Genomic DNA, 15,282 nt, shown 5'->3' on the forward strand with positions numbered 1-15,282 from the left:
TCGTCATCACATGAAATAATCAGTTGCCATGGCAAATCCGATAAAACTGGCTAAAAACTGCATGTACGTATATGTGCGCATATATGGCCCCCTACAACTGTTGTAGGCCCTACGCCGGTCGCCGGTAAGCGCCTACGCGGTACGCGCCTACGCGGTACTGAGTGCGCCCGTCATGTGACGCAACTCGCATGACATTTTCAAAAGTGGCGCATGGGCGGCATGGCCTTGAGTAAAAAATAAAGTTGATTCTCAGGTCAGGAGCCTGTGAAAATGTATGCAAAATCTGTCAGAAATTGAAAAATCATGTGAGCTCATGAGTGTGCACATGCACAGTGCATGTCCAGTCCACACACGTAGATCTACGTCACACGGCCCACATGTGGTGACGTGTGGGGGCATGCGCATAGTACAACTACAAGTCATAGATTAGTACATGCCGCCATAGCCTATGTATGGCGCTTTGTCGAAGTACAACTGTACGTGTACAAGCTCAAGACAATCGAGCTACAACGTACTACTACTACTACTAGCCGAGTAGAGTAGATACCGGGAGCTTGCTTGCTTTCATTTTCACCAGTGCACTAGCTGACCGTGCTGACTGTGCAAGCGGCGCCGGGACAAGATCTTCGTGTAAAACAATCCTACAAGTACAACAAAGGCCTTTAATAATTATTAAAATTATTTTTCAATGTACCTCCGCCCCGTGCTATAGGGGAGACGTTCCTTTATTGGAGACTGTTCCATTATTATTTCAACCTCATTTCAGAGGCATGTTGCCATGCCAAATTCATGTCAGACACACACTGCCTGTCTCGTGTCGTCAGGTTGAGCATCTACATGTATCCGTTTTTGTTTCGCTCTGTAAAGAGCACTTAGGGTTCCCTGTAACAAGACGGCAACGTCTGTAGGGCCTTCCCTATCAAAATAATAAATTCTACTACTACTACTACTACAGTCCATTCAGAAAAAAATGAACTTCTAGCTTTTGGCCATAAATGGGTCAAACATTGAGTTTTTTTAGAATTTTTTTCTGCAATCCCATATGGAATCCTCTTCCAATTATGTTTCTGAAGTTTTTTTTGTCCAAAAAGCAAGCCATAGGAAGAATAGGATTTCGGCCAGGTTTTGCCCCAAAAGCACTGAATTGGGAAAAACCATCAAAATCCAGGCCGTTTGACCCCGCCTGCAACAGTGCATTCTGCGGTTCGAACCCCAGTTCAGGCACCCTTTTTGGACCCTTTTTCAAATTTCAAAGTTCGCAGCACTGCACTGTGTACGATGAAATCACGAAAAATCGCCAAATACGGGAGCTCGCCAGAGCCAGGACCCATCTTTTTATGAATGGACTGTACACATTTCAACTTTTTTTCGCCGGTACCGCGCGTACCGCGGTACAGATACTGAATTTACACAGTGTGCTTTAAGAGACTGGGCACTTCATTTTTTTGAATGCCGCCCCAAGGTGTTCTTGGAGACGTGGAGACTGTGCTTATATAATATACCGGTAGGTACCGGTATTCGAAATAATTATTACGGTAGATCGTCTGTACTGTGTGTTGCACTTGCAGCCGTTTTCTACACTCATGATCCAGAAATCTCTAGACGTGGACGCGTAGATCTACACGTCGCCAGACGCCAGACCTGCGACTGCGTAGTCGAGTCAGTTCTGCTGTGCATGCGCGACTTGGCGCATGTTGACATACATTTTGCGCGCTGTCCTAGGCTAGTATAGGGGCAATTTATGTTGAAACCGTACCGCGCTGTGCGTGCTGAAGTTCCGCAGTCGCTGCCGTCTTTTGACCCTGACTTGAGTTTGTGACAGTGGCCACTTCTATCATTCTACTGTTGGCTGAACACAAATTTGAAGAAGAATCGCATCGTACCGCCGGTTGCTCTCACTTGTTCTGTGTGGATGTGACCAAAATTACGGAAGACTGAGTATCTCCAGGGACGAGCACGGTTGTTCGGTTCCTCTTGTTGATCGATTCCATCTTCCCATTGACCCGTGCAAGCCAGTTTGGCGGTTGTTCGGAGCGCATGGTGTGAGCAAGCATCATGGTGGTGCCTCGGAAGCGTCGCACTCAAAGCTCTGGGTCGGTGGGAGTGTTCACTGCAGAGTGCATCAGAGAGAAGAGGAAGACCAAGGTATGATAACCTTGATAACCGTGACGAGAAAAATTCTCCTGCGGTCAAAATGTCTGTGAAATGGGACGGACGTCGTTTCGAATGTTTGGTTTTGTTTTACTATTATGGGGGAACTTGCCGCGGGCGTTGGACTGGCCGTGATTGTGGCTGCAGATAGATTTTTCGAATTATCTACACGGACATGTCGTCAACGCCCCTGTGTTGGTGACAAGGTGGAGACAAAAATATTCCCAACGTTTACTCCCGTCGTCCATGTGTAATTGCATCGTGGCATTTGGCTGCACACATCGCATATCGTGTTGAGCAATGCGTACACAATTGAATACAGAATTTTGAACTGAGAATTCTCTGAATTCTCTGATTCATGATTTATGATTTCAACAATATACTGCCTTATGCCCTACAAATAGACATGTGCGGACCTTCCTGCGACTGTTGAGTTCTTGCACAACCTGCACTGTGTTGCTGCTCCTTCTTAGCTATTTAGGGGCCTAATTCTGACTCTGAGAGCACTTCAGCCGTTGCGTTTCAGCAACTGAGTTTTGTTTTACTGTAGTTTTCGAAGGTTTTTGGCGGCGGCGCTGCACCCCCGGAAGGGGTTCCCGGGCAACTTAGAAACACTGAGTCTGAGGGGTACACGCCTGCCCTATATGGCCATTTATCTGCATACTTTGAACCTCGCGAATAACGACACTTTTCTCCGGCACGATGCAGGGTCGTTGTTCGCAAGGTTGACTGTATCCTGGGCGTGCCTTAAAAGAAAATGTTTGTCATGTTTCGATAAAAATGTATGTGCGTGAAGTGTGTGGGTACAGTGAGGGCTGCGTCCCATCAGCCTGTGTAGTGTCACAGGAAGTGTGAGTTTCGAAGTCTGAAGAAAATGTTCAACGGTCTGCTGGGATGACAGCTACACCATAACTCAGTGGTTAGGGTATTGCTGGCCTCAAGCTAATGTCCCTGGTTCGAGTCCTGGAGGTGACAGCCAATTTTTTCTTTAGGGATTTCCCTTTTCCATTCCCTCGGCCTATAAATATAAATATATCCATCGTCATTAGGCTGTCCCTCCAGAAACTTGCGGAGACATTTCGGAAATATCGCGGAAAAAGTTGCGAGGTAAAATGCCACAAATTGCGGGGAATATTGCGGATTTTGTCAAATATTGCGGGATTTTTGTGGTAAAATTGCGGAAATTGCGGCCGATTTTGGTACTTGTACTGTAGTGGTGTACGATGTACGGGTCGTACAGCATAAATCATGCATGACAAAACAGAACGTACGTGTGCTGCGCTGACTGTGTTCAACTGCAAGACAGCTTTCCTCCATCCTCGGACAACACTCGACGCGAGCCTTATTTTGTGACTTGTCAGCCGCTGATTTGCCCAGAAACTTCTCCATTCTGGTGTCGATCTCACAAGCAAACTACTGATGAGCTTGAAGAACTAAACAACATCGAAGAAAGACCCGAATATCGCGGTTGCTTTTCGAAATATCGCGGTGCTTTTCAAGTATCAAGGACAGTTTTCTACAATAACGCGGATGATTTTTCAAATATCGCGGATATCACGGACTTTTGTTCAAATCGCGGAAAACAACGCGGCCGCGGAATCGCAAGTTCCTGGAGGGACAGATTAGGGTTCTAGCCAGGAAAAATTGTAGGGGCCCCTCCCTCCTCATACACACGTGCACATACACACGTACACATACACACATACACATGTGCAAACATGTATGTGTGTGTACAATGTCATGTGCATGTACGGTAGAGAATCGATTAGCCGGAGGATCAATTATCTGGGATGGCTGGGACACCCCCCCCCCCCTCCCCCAAAAAAAGAAGGGACACTTATATAATTTAACGTTGGCTCGGGGTGTGTTTGGTTGGTACGATCTATCGAACAGCTGGTGCACATGGAGCAGCCTCATGCCAACCAAACGGTACTCCAGAAACAGAGCACATTTTTGTGAAAAATATGCCAAACTTGGTGCATTCTTCAAAATGTGTATGGGTCACCATGGTCACTGTGTACGGTACGACGAGTCCAACCCAAAAGCGTATGAACGTGATCATTTGGGACCAAAATCGATGTTCCCGCCAGGTTTCACTGTGAAAAAGTGAAACTGCTCGGTCTGCTCCGGCCTCGAGGCCGGAGCAAGCAGAACATCTTCTGGCCGACCCAGAACAGGTGTAGTCCCAACCTAACACGCTGTTCTGGTGAATCCTGTTCTAGGTCGTACCAACCAAACGCACCCTCAGTATCCGAGTTTAAAAGTGGAGTATCAGTACTGTACTATGTAGTCCCGGATGAAGATTTTGCCACATCGTCTTGGTGGTGACAATCAGTTTCCGTCTGACTTTGCCATTCTTGTCTCGGTCTCTCTCTTTCTGTGTGTGTGTGTCTCTCTCTCTCTCTCTCTCTCTCTCTCTCTCTCTCTCTCTCTCTCTCTCTCTCTCTCTCTCTCTCTCTCTCTCTCTCTCTCTCTCTCTCTCTCTCTCTCTCTCTCTCTCTCTCACTCACTCTCCCTTCTCTCTCTCTCTCTCTCTCTCTCTCTCTCTCTCTCTCTCTCTCTCTCTCTCTCTCTCTCTCTCTCTCTCTCTCTCTCTCTCTCTTCTCTCTATCTCTCTATCTCTGTACCGTGTGTGTTTGGTTTCCGTTTGGGCTACAGGATAGGGTGGAATATCTTGTAAAGTGGAAAAATTATCCGGAAAAGTCCAACACATGGGAGCCCGAAGAACATCTTCTTGATCCCAATTTACTGCAGGCATTCCTGAAAAGCGAGCGGGAAAGGTATGTCGTTGGTGCCGGTGTGTTGTGGCCGGTAAACACGATAGACTTGACGGCCGTATTCATGGACTGACGCTACGCGGATTGTCTGTCTCCGTGACCATGCTCATGTGACGTGATGTGAATGTGTAGTACGGAGCGTGCTCACAGGAACTAAAATTAATAGTTTAGCCGGATATATGGGGTGTCCGATCTTCACACATTCGGACCTGGCCTTTGGGAATAATAGTAAGACATCAGCTCAATATGCTTCACGGGGTATCACATTCCGCCCCTTTGCCAACTTCCGCTGCAATTCTGCATGCCATGCGTAGAAGATTTCATGCAACAGCGCGCATGTCTTGGTCCTATTGTCACGTGAAGACAGTGGTGTATACCATGAGCAGCAGCGTGCGTAAAGGCCACTACACTACAGTCCATTCATCGGAAATAGTCCCGCTGGCTTTTGAAAGTCCGATTTGGGCCGAATTGAGGATCAAAAGCCCACTTTAAATCTCGAAAATCTGGGCTTGGGATCTGCTTCTCCATACATTTTGCCATGGCATACCTGTCCCAATTTTGTAAAACCTGGCTGAATTTCTATTTCCCTGTTGGACTTTTCTGGCCTCAAATGTGGCAAGGAGTAATTGCACGGGTCGCACAATGCAGGATGTGCTGTTGTTTTCACGATATCTACAACTATGTGTGGGAGACACCAAAATGTCAGGGTGCCAGTTTCCGATGAATGGACTGTAAATGCACATTGGGTAATGTAACAGTATGGAAAAAGCTATGGTTCAATTACTCGCATTGTTCATTTATCCGAAATGGGGCTAGTACCAACGTGTTTGGATAGTCAACCTGTGGCTGTGGTATGTGTTCTCCGTGAGTCAAGGTTTCCTTTGAAGTTGTGCATGGTAGCAAGCGTACGCAACACCAAAGAGTGTGCAGCTCAACTTTTATGATGCATTGTGTGGTGTACTAGTAACATTTATGTCCTGGACCAGTGGTGGCCAAAGCCCGATTTGATCCTGTACAGACTAGTGCAAGGAAACACTTGTGAGGCATCGACACCCGGTACAAACGCATTGCATCGTCTAAAAAAATGCCGTCCGCTTGAAAATTCTGTCTGGACAGCGCTGCATGCGGGAGTTGCACACGCTTCGCGGGTATGTACTCTTGATTGTACTCGAAACAACCATTGCAAGTGATGCCATGCGTGACTGGTGGTGTTTTTCACAGGGACCGGTCATCTCCGGATAGTGCCGCAGGTGCCGCCACAGCTGCAACCACATATTGCAGCGCTCCGCGCCTGAGCAATGCTGATGCTGCGGGTGGTGCTGCTGCAGCCTCAGGAGTTTCGCTACAGCCTCCCGCAAAGAAGAAGGTAAAAACTGGTGTTTTGAAATGGTTGTGTTTGTGGCTACTGCTTACCGAGCATTCGAGTGCCGAGTGCACCCCTGGCATACATGGCATGTGTGCTGTGTTCTCATAATAATAGTTGTACTGATTGCAAAATTAGATGTGTGTGTGTGTGTGTGCAAGTGTGTGTACATGTATGTGCAAGTGGGTGTGTGTGTGTGTGTGTGTACATGGTGTGAGTGTGTACATGGTGTGTGTGTGTGTGTGTGTGTGTACATGGTGTGTGTGTTAGGCCTAGCCCAAATTTGCCGGCAATTCTTCCAGCAAAATATCGAAATTTCCCACGAAAAGAAATTGCCAGCAAATTCCGAGCAAAATATCGAAATTTACAGAGGATCCGGGTGTGTTTTGGCAATTTTATTCTAATTTCTTTGGTTTCATTGGGCCAACGTCGTGCTGAAATAGCTCGTGCAGGTTGTCGACATGTCAGGGGTACATAAATTTGAAATCATGCTACAAAATCCGTAATACTGACACCATTTTCAGTTTTGCTTTCCTCATCAGAGTCACCATCCACTTTTACCAAAGTAGACGGTTCATTCGAAGCTATTTTTGCCACAAAGCAGGAGCAAAATGGAGCAAAATATCGGAAACGAAAGGCAATGCCAAGCAAAATATGGAAAGTGCTTGGGCAAAATTTGCCGGCAAAATATCGAAGCGCCCCGAGCAAATTTGGGCTAGGCCTAGTGTGTGTGGTGCGCATGTGTGCATGTTATGGTGAATATGGGCCTTATTTGGCAGGATGGGCCTTACTTGGCAGGCATGTGGTAGCACGTGTCTCTTCCACAAGATTGTGCCCCCCCCCCCCCCCCCCCCACTGTTCTTGCTGCATATGGAGGTCAAGTCTGGTGTATTTTCCTTATACGGATGTGTTGGGTGTCTTACTAGTAACTTGACTTATATAGCTGTAGCACATTATCTCATCCATCATGACCGCACAAGACAGCTGTGTTAGTTTTGAGTTTCCAACACCACTTGACTGCGTCTATGGGTCAAATGATGTCGGCCATGTTGGATCCTCTGTCACTTTGTGGTGGGTCTGATCTACTCACCTCCCACCGCTTTTGGAGCTGCATCTGCGCCTTTGTCCTTGAGGGTGGTGGTGTTCCCACGGACGTGGGAACCTCGGGCTGACAGGTTGTCACCCTGACCGTGAAATTATTATTGTGTTAGCTGCTTCTATACACGATGTTGGTGCGATGCACTTGTGCTTCTGGTACCTTCTTGGTTTGTTGGTGATTGTTTTACCTGTTGTGTGTGTGTGTGTGTGTGTGTTTGTGCGCGTGCGCGTGCAATATGTGTGTATGCATTAGGCTCTGGCTGTCCAGCAAAATCACCAGCAAAGAGCAATTCAGCTATCGTCGTCATCCTTATCCTTGAGCAGTAAGACAGCTGTGCTGGCGACCAGCAATGGCGGCGGTAAGCATCTACCGGCAGGTGCGCTGGCAACAAAGCTAAAGAATCATCATCACAAGCCGAAAGTTCCAACGGCGAATCATGCTAAGCCATCTCTCCCTGTTACGCTTCATACTAAAACTCCATCTGCAGCATCATTACCCGTATCATCTGCATCATCGTCATCGTCTTCAGCATCTCACCGCAAGCAGAGTGTGAAGCATGGTGGCGGCAGCTTGCCTGTGCGTGCTGGTGTGGAGAACCGGAAGACAGTTGCAGCTAACAGCTCTGAGGCCCGGCTTGCTACCAGTGGACTCAGCAGTGTGAGCAGCGACGACTGCTTTGTAGACAATGCTGCGTCAGCTGCCCCGGGCTGTGCTCCGAATCGCGGCACTAGAGAGGCACTGTTGGACCGAGGCCGCGTGCAACAACCACCGACGCCATCACTACCGCCATACCGTGGGTACGTCGACTTGCTACGTCGGCAGGAGAAGCTGCTGCCGACTCCTGACGAGAGTGCATTCCGACGTCCTCTCTGGAGTGAGGGCTGCGGTTTATCCTTGTCACGTATCGACTCTCAGCGCAAGAACAGTGTCAGCGAGGAGTGGTCTAGCGACCGTCGCAAGCGTGTCTTCCTGTTCCCGTACGCCGTTTCGAATCACTGCGACATCCCCGCTGACTGCCACTCCGTGCTGCGGCCCTCGCAGTTCGCCCCGCCTGTAATCAGCGAGGAAGTCAAACGAACACTGTCGTGCCTCTATAGTCCTGTTGAGGTCACCTATGTGACTGACGTGTCGTCTGACATAGTCGCGGAGGATGTGTGCCAGCTTTAGACGACTGGGACCTCTATCGTTTTTCCCGGTCGTCCACCACCGGCAAATCCTAAAATATTTCACCAGATCTCTATTTTTCCAGCTCGTATGGTATCCAGGGTCATGCCGCCGTTATCCAGTCAACATTATCATTTCCATTGAAAAGAACTAGACGCATTATCATATGCCGAGAAAAAGTAGCCTTAGTAATACCACAGTTGTAGTCCTTGTGATCTGCCGGAAGATTTATCAACTAGCGAATCCTCTTCTTCGCTGGCCACATTATTTAAATGTTCCTCCCCTCCCGCTCAGACTCTAGTGTCCTCATCCAAACTCAGCACTATAAAATCTTATTTGTGATGGTCCCATACTTATCGCAAGCAAAAACGCCTTACTCGCTCTTAGTATTCATTGCTACCGCAATCTCTGCATGTCATTCCTTGCCGCATTGGTTTGGTGCGCTTCTGTATCCCTTCGTTGTGTTATTCCGCTTGAGTCGAGAGCTGCAGGCAGCTTTTCCATGTTGATCATGTCCCATAGGCCAGCTTATCACAGGATCAATGATATGATACTCTTGAACATTAAATTTTGTTCTGAAATGCTGCAAAGTAACCTCTCTGAAATCCGCCTCTGCTTGTGAGCTTGTTGACAGCGTCAGTGAGTGAGTGAGAGAGAGAGAGAGAGAGAGAGAGGGGGGAGGGGGAGGGAGGGAGGGGGAGGGAGGGAGAGAGAGAGAGAGGCATGTGTGTATTTTGTGAGCATCTCATGATCACAGTATTCATCTTCCACAAGCAGCCTTTTTTCTCAGCGAATGACAATGAATAATTGATTCTGTAGTAGCTTTGTAAGTGTGTTGAGTGGCCATCCATTACTGTGATGTTTTTACTTTTAGAAAGAAAAAAGAGTTTGAAAACACCTGCATGCATGATTATTTATTGATACTTTTTAGAAGACAAAAAAGGGAGTATGAAAACAGTACAATGTCATGATACTTATAACCCCCTACACAAGTTGTAGGACCATTACCAGGAGTCCATAAACTGTTTATGCACTCTTGTCAGTCTTGATGATACAGTACTAGTCTATAGTAGTAATCAATACCAAGATTAATTTTTAGTCGCAAAAGCTAAGTACATGTAATTATGCAATGAATATAACTAAATGCGCACTCATATCACAACCATGGGCATGATGGGGACGAATCATGTATTCCAGAACGTTTTCTTGTCACAATTATCAATGGAATTCGTGACTAAAGAGAATGATGAAACTACAATAGGAGAGTTGGTTGTGATATGAGTGCGCATTTAGTTATATTCATTGCATTATTAAGATTATTGTCTCCACGTCGCCTTTTTACATGTAATTAGTTCGTAATTAATATTTTGTCACAATAAAACTGTAACTTTGACAAGGGTGCGTTCTTATATTCTCTAGCTTCTAGAAGAAGAAGAAAAGAGAAGTCGAAGAAACTGGGATTACATACTCAAGAACGGGTCTCGAAGAATTCGGAGATGTTTTGCAGATGTCAAGCAAAATGAAGCGCCAAAGGGGCCGCGATCTTGAGTGCCACGAATATTATTATTATTATTATTATTATTATTATTATTATTATTATTATTATTATTATTATTATTATTATCAAATTTTTGATAGGGCAATCCCCACACACGGCTGTCAAGAAGCGGCAACTTCAGGGCTCACGGTTGGGATGCCAAAACTCGATTACGTGGGAGGACATCTTGAAATCTGATCACCATAGAAATGAGCTCGCGTGACTCGAGCTGTGCTCGCCTACGCGGCGCGGAGCACAGCAAGGAGAGAGTTGCAGTGACCTGGTGACTGACAAGAAGCAGTAGAACTGAGGAAGACGGAGACCGCCTGGGGACTTGCGTTTCACTTTGGTTGCCGTTCACTGTCGTTGTTATTGCTTCTTTCCGAGCGAGTGTGTTGCGAGCAGTGCTGGCCTCGTAAGCCGAAGGCTTCAGACAGTTCGTTCGCACGCTGAGTCCTGCGATGAGAAGTCGCGAGTTCTGCCGCCGAGTTTTTTTAGTGAGAAAGGGATCGACATCTATGTCCTCCGCTGATGCACTGGCGCAGGTGAGGAGAGGTAGAGGACAAGAGCTCCTTGATGGAATGAAGCAAAGACTCACACCGTGTTCTAGTTCGTTATCTCTGTTCTCAGAGCGTTTTGTTAATGCACTTACACGAGTGAAAGAGCCGTGCCACGCTGCTGTGAGAAGTGACGATGGAGAGTTGTGAATTATTTGATTTGCCACTCTGTTTCGTTGCAAGAGGACGAATCAAATGGCTTCGCCGTTGTACTGGTCATGTATTTTCGGTTCGCCATAGCTGCTGAAGCACACAGCAGTAGAGCGCCGATGAGCGAGACAGCAAACGGTGAATAATATTTCAAGAGTTTGTCAGTCACGGAGGAAACATTGCAAAAAACGCCTTGCTGCTGCCTCGCTGGTGTAGTTTCCGCATCGTACAACGCATATGCACAGGCTTCCTTCCCTGTCGTCGCGCACGGGAGTTCGCGTGCGCCCCTGCCGACTTAGCTCACTTCAAAACAGTATAAGGTAGCACAATATTGGCCGATTTTGACAATCGATGGCTCAAAATCCTCAGTAGATACTAAGCTACAGTTTAACCGAAGCGATTTTTTCTAGATGAAGGGATCGCTGTAGAGCATTCACGGACTTTGTGACCATATCTTTAGTTTCCCAGGGCCAAAATCAAAAATTCCTTCGGTTGAACCCCTAGTTCACATCTTGCCTGGTTCCACCCAAATTTTCAGTGTCGTACTGTCTACCTGTGCTACCTTATTCTATTAAAGGGGAAGTATACCCTAAAATCAAATTTTCACCAGTTGTAGTCTTCTGGGTGCTGAGTCGAATGGTCTTGGTCCGAGGAAGCTGCGACGCTCCCTTCCTACTTGAATCCCAATCGAACTCGCGCACTTCCACCGAAACTGGGTGACTGCGCCCTACTAGATGGGGATTTGTATGCAAAATGTCACTAAAAGCGCCATTTCGTTCTTATAAAAGCACGGATGACCGCGATTGGCCCATATGTTGTAGTCTTTTGGACGCTGAGTCGACTGGTTTTGGTCCGAAAAGGCTGCGATGCAGCGTTCCTCCTTTATTCCCAATCGAACATGGTTGAACAAGCGGTCACGTGCTCCTGGGTGCCCAAATCACCTGGTCACCGCGCCAGCAGGTGACAACTTTCACACCAAGGTTCAACTCGAGTTCAACTCGAGTGACAGGACTGCACCCAAAAAAGGTCAAACAGGCTAGTAAGTTGTACCCTGCAGGCACGGTGACCAGGTGACTGGTGTACGCAGGAGCACGTGACCGCTTGTTCAACCATGTTCGATTGGGAATAAAGGAGGAACGCTGCATCGCAGCCTTTTCGGACCAAAACCAGTCGACTCAGCGTCCAAAAGACTACAACATATGGGCCAATCGCGGTCATCCGTGCTTTTATAAGAACGAAATGGCGCTTTTAGTGACATTTTGCATACAAATCCCCATCTAGTAGGGCGCAGTCACCCAGTTTCGGTGGAAGTGCGCGAGTTCGATTGGGATTCAAGTAGGAAGGGAGCGTCGCAGCTTCCTCGGACCAAGACCATTCGACTCAGCACCCAGAAGACTACAACTGGTGAAAATTTGATTTTAGGGTATACTTCCCCTTTAATTTTTGAAGAGGCATGTGTCGCACTGAAAATGCGCTGCGAGATGGCTAGAGTTTGTGTACAAGGGGTGGTCGAGCTGTGGTCGCGTGACAGTCGACCTGTCGTCGCGTGAGCTGGCCAGAAACAAAATGGCGCCCACGTATTTGTACACAACCGTGAGCCCTGAACTAAGAAAGATGGCGTCGGTTCGAGATGGCATGGTAACCGCGCACGTGCCGTGGTCCGTGACTTGCTCATGTATGCACGCAAATGCAAGTCACAAACTCACAAAGATCGTCTTTGCATTTGGAGAAAATATCTTCGACTCTCTTTGGAGGTTGGCGAGGTTTGCCTAATCTTTACTTGATTGCGATGCCGGTATGTCCTCTCAATAATTAGAACAAAGAGAGCTGATGATCGCTTCATTGCTGAGCAGAAGTAATAATCAACTCTCCTCATGTCCTCAGTGCCAAAGGCAGACGCCGACTGCAATTCCACAACGAGCATTTCACGATGATGGAAACAATAATCGTGTACTAGTACACACTTGGACCATTTGGTCATCCCTATTCTAGCCGCTAGTCCGTCCAGCAAGCAGATATTGACTATTACGATAAGTACAACTGAACGAGGGCTCACCCAGCAAATTCAATTCAAGACGTCACTCCAGGCAAGAATTAGGGTCTTTACTCGAGAACTTCACAAATACAGGTCAAGGCACCCCACAAAACTGATAGATGGCAAGAACGAAAGACAAATAGGCTAGACAAAGTGTCCCAAGTGATTGAAAACAGCAGATCTACCAAATAAGACAGCTACATATGCCTAAACAACGATTCCCATACAGTAGAGAGTAGTATCAGGCAGAATGAAAGCCTTGGAAGTGCACAAATACAGCCACGACCGCCACAAAAATTGGACGACCGCCACAAAAAAATTCTCATTGCTCTACCTCCTTGAAGGGTGAAAGTTACCAGTTATCCTATAGCGATGTCAGTTTATGCCTGTTGGAACCCCCCACAGCCCGCACGAAATACCTTTCAAATAATTCCAGGATGCAATCCGCGATATTCATGTTAAAACAAAATGGCGTCACGATTTATTGAAAGTGGTATAGTTGGTGGAACGAGTGTTCAAACCCATTTGAACTTCATACTGTTCGTCTTCTTTTTGACATGCTCCCTTTCCATCGTCCTTAGCTTTTATTTGTTGAGAGCTGTTTTGGCTTTCTCCTATACCTCTGGGGGATGCCAAGTGATGGTTTTGAGAGGCTGGTGATGGCTGTGAGCGAGAGTTTGCCGATCGGCGTCGTCCTCGCTATAGCGATGAAAATACTAGTTACTGCGCACCTGGCAGATATCACAACACGTCGGAGCGTCCAGGAGCAAAGGAATCTTGGGTTTTCACTGGAATCTAGTTCCTCCAGCATCGTGTAGCCCACCGTCGGTGAATGGCGGTCCAGAAAGGTCGAACCTGGTCTTCTGCAGCATCTCGCAGTCCTGCGAGGCACACTGAATACGCCTGTCATGTATTCTACAAATAAAAATCACGAAGTTGTGGACTTTACAGTGATGAGTCTATCCTGTATGCTGCAAAAGACGCAGGAAATGTGACTGGTGTCTGTACACTCAGTGACTGGACGCCAACACCCCAGTCTTCTCCTGCAGGATCTGTTTGACATTGACATTATGCAGTAGGTCGGCATTGACCTGGTTTGGCAGCTATCGTAATAGTATCTGCCTGGTTGGATGTAGCAGGTTGGTGTTTGCTCGTCGTCCAGTCCGGAATTTTCTTGTAACTCACGGTGGAGTACGCGCAGGGTTTGTGATCATCCCTGTTCACTTCAATATTATCAAACACAACGTTCCCTTTGTCACTCATCTTATCCTGAGTACTGAATTTGCTGACAATATTGCACCATACTTGTCACAACCTACCGCCACTGCTGGCGGTGGCGACTGGTTCGTCAATGGCGGTGACCAGGCTGACTGACTAGCTTCGAGACAGCGGCCTCGTTGTCAATCCCGCGGCAGCCTAAAGGTTGATTTTATTCATCCAGCCTTAGCGCCATGTTGACGATGCCCTAGTGACTGTGTGTCATGGATTGCCTTGCCATCAGCGGTCATTGCCGTCCACCTTGATGCAGCCCTCAACAACTGGCTCAGCCCATGGGAGTCTCAAGTGGACAAAATTGTTGCCAAAGTAGCTCAGAAGATTGGTGCATCGTGGTGTAGGTGAGCACATAACTAGGACTTCCCAGCGTCTATTTGTCCAGGCTGCGATACTATGTGACATGCTGTACTGCACATTCTTTTCAGCACTGCAAGGCCGGCAGCTGGACCGACTGCAGGGGCCGCGCACATGCAGGCCGCCTGTTGCCAGTGCAGCATTCTGGAACGTTCCTTCCTTCTGAGATCCGTGGAATAATAACTTTCTTTGCTTCAAAGCAAGTTGCTTACCTTTCTGTTGTGCTCCCAGTGTCCTTACAACAATAACCTATAGCAATGTTTTATTTTCCTTTCCACCAATGAATACTACGATGTCGATTCTATTTCTTCATACTTTGGTGTGTGCCCGCGCACGCACGTGTGTGTGTATACCTCACTCGCCACTCGAAGTTCTGTTCCCCATCACTGGAACACTGCCTGTTCTTTTAGGACCTGCCATCATCTGCGGATGGGCATTCAATAATTGTATTGTGTGTGTGTTTCATTCAGAATCAGATCCGCTATCATTGCTATTAGAGAAAATCTGTGGGTTCACATCCAGTGCATTTTTAGATCTGCGTGCTTTTCTCGCCACGGGCGCATACATGGGACATTGTGTGTGTGTGCTTCTGTGTGTATGGGGATATTGTCTGTATCGGCTTTTGGTACTAATGTTCAGGTCTGTGCTTGCATGTGTGAACATGAAATTGTTTGGTTCTGTGCATGCTATTGCTATGTTGTATATTATTGTATGTATGTGTGCATTTCCACGAACAGTGTAGACGAGCGTGGATAGTACATTCATCCCTCATCAACCACTTCCCCTTGGGCTTACGAGAGTTTTTTCTGCGTACCTCTCT

General features: G+C 47.2%; 1 protein-coding gene across 1 annotated transcript; it reads left to right on the forward strand.

Annotated features, from left to right (window-relative positions):
- Nucleotides 1–1,783: 1,783 nt before the first annotated feature.
- On the forward strand, nt 1,784–9,165 carry LOC135822726 (chromobox protein homolog 2-like). Its single transcript, XM_065335553.1, has 4 exons — nt 1,784–2,145; nt 4,810–4,931; nt 6,150–6,294; nt 7,643–9,165. Exons 1-4 carry the CDS (start codon nt 2,056–2,058, stop codon nt 8,555–8,557), a joined length of 1,272 nt encoding a protein of 423 aa, XP_065191625.1. The 5' UTR covers nt 1,784–2,055; the 3' UTR covers nt 8,558–9,165.
- Nucleotides 9,166–15,282: the final 6,117 nt, after the last annotated feature.

The sequence above is a fragment of the Sycon ciliatum genome, chromosome 8 (assembly GCF_964019385.1).
Source record: "Sycon ciliatum chromosome 8, ocSycCili1.1, whole genome shotgun sequence".
Classification (NCBI taxonomy): Eukaryota; Metazoa; Porifera; class Calcarea; order Leucosolenida; family Sycettidae; genus Sycon; species Sycon ciliatum.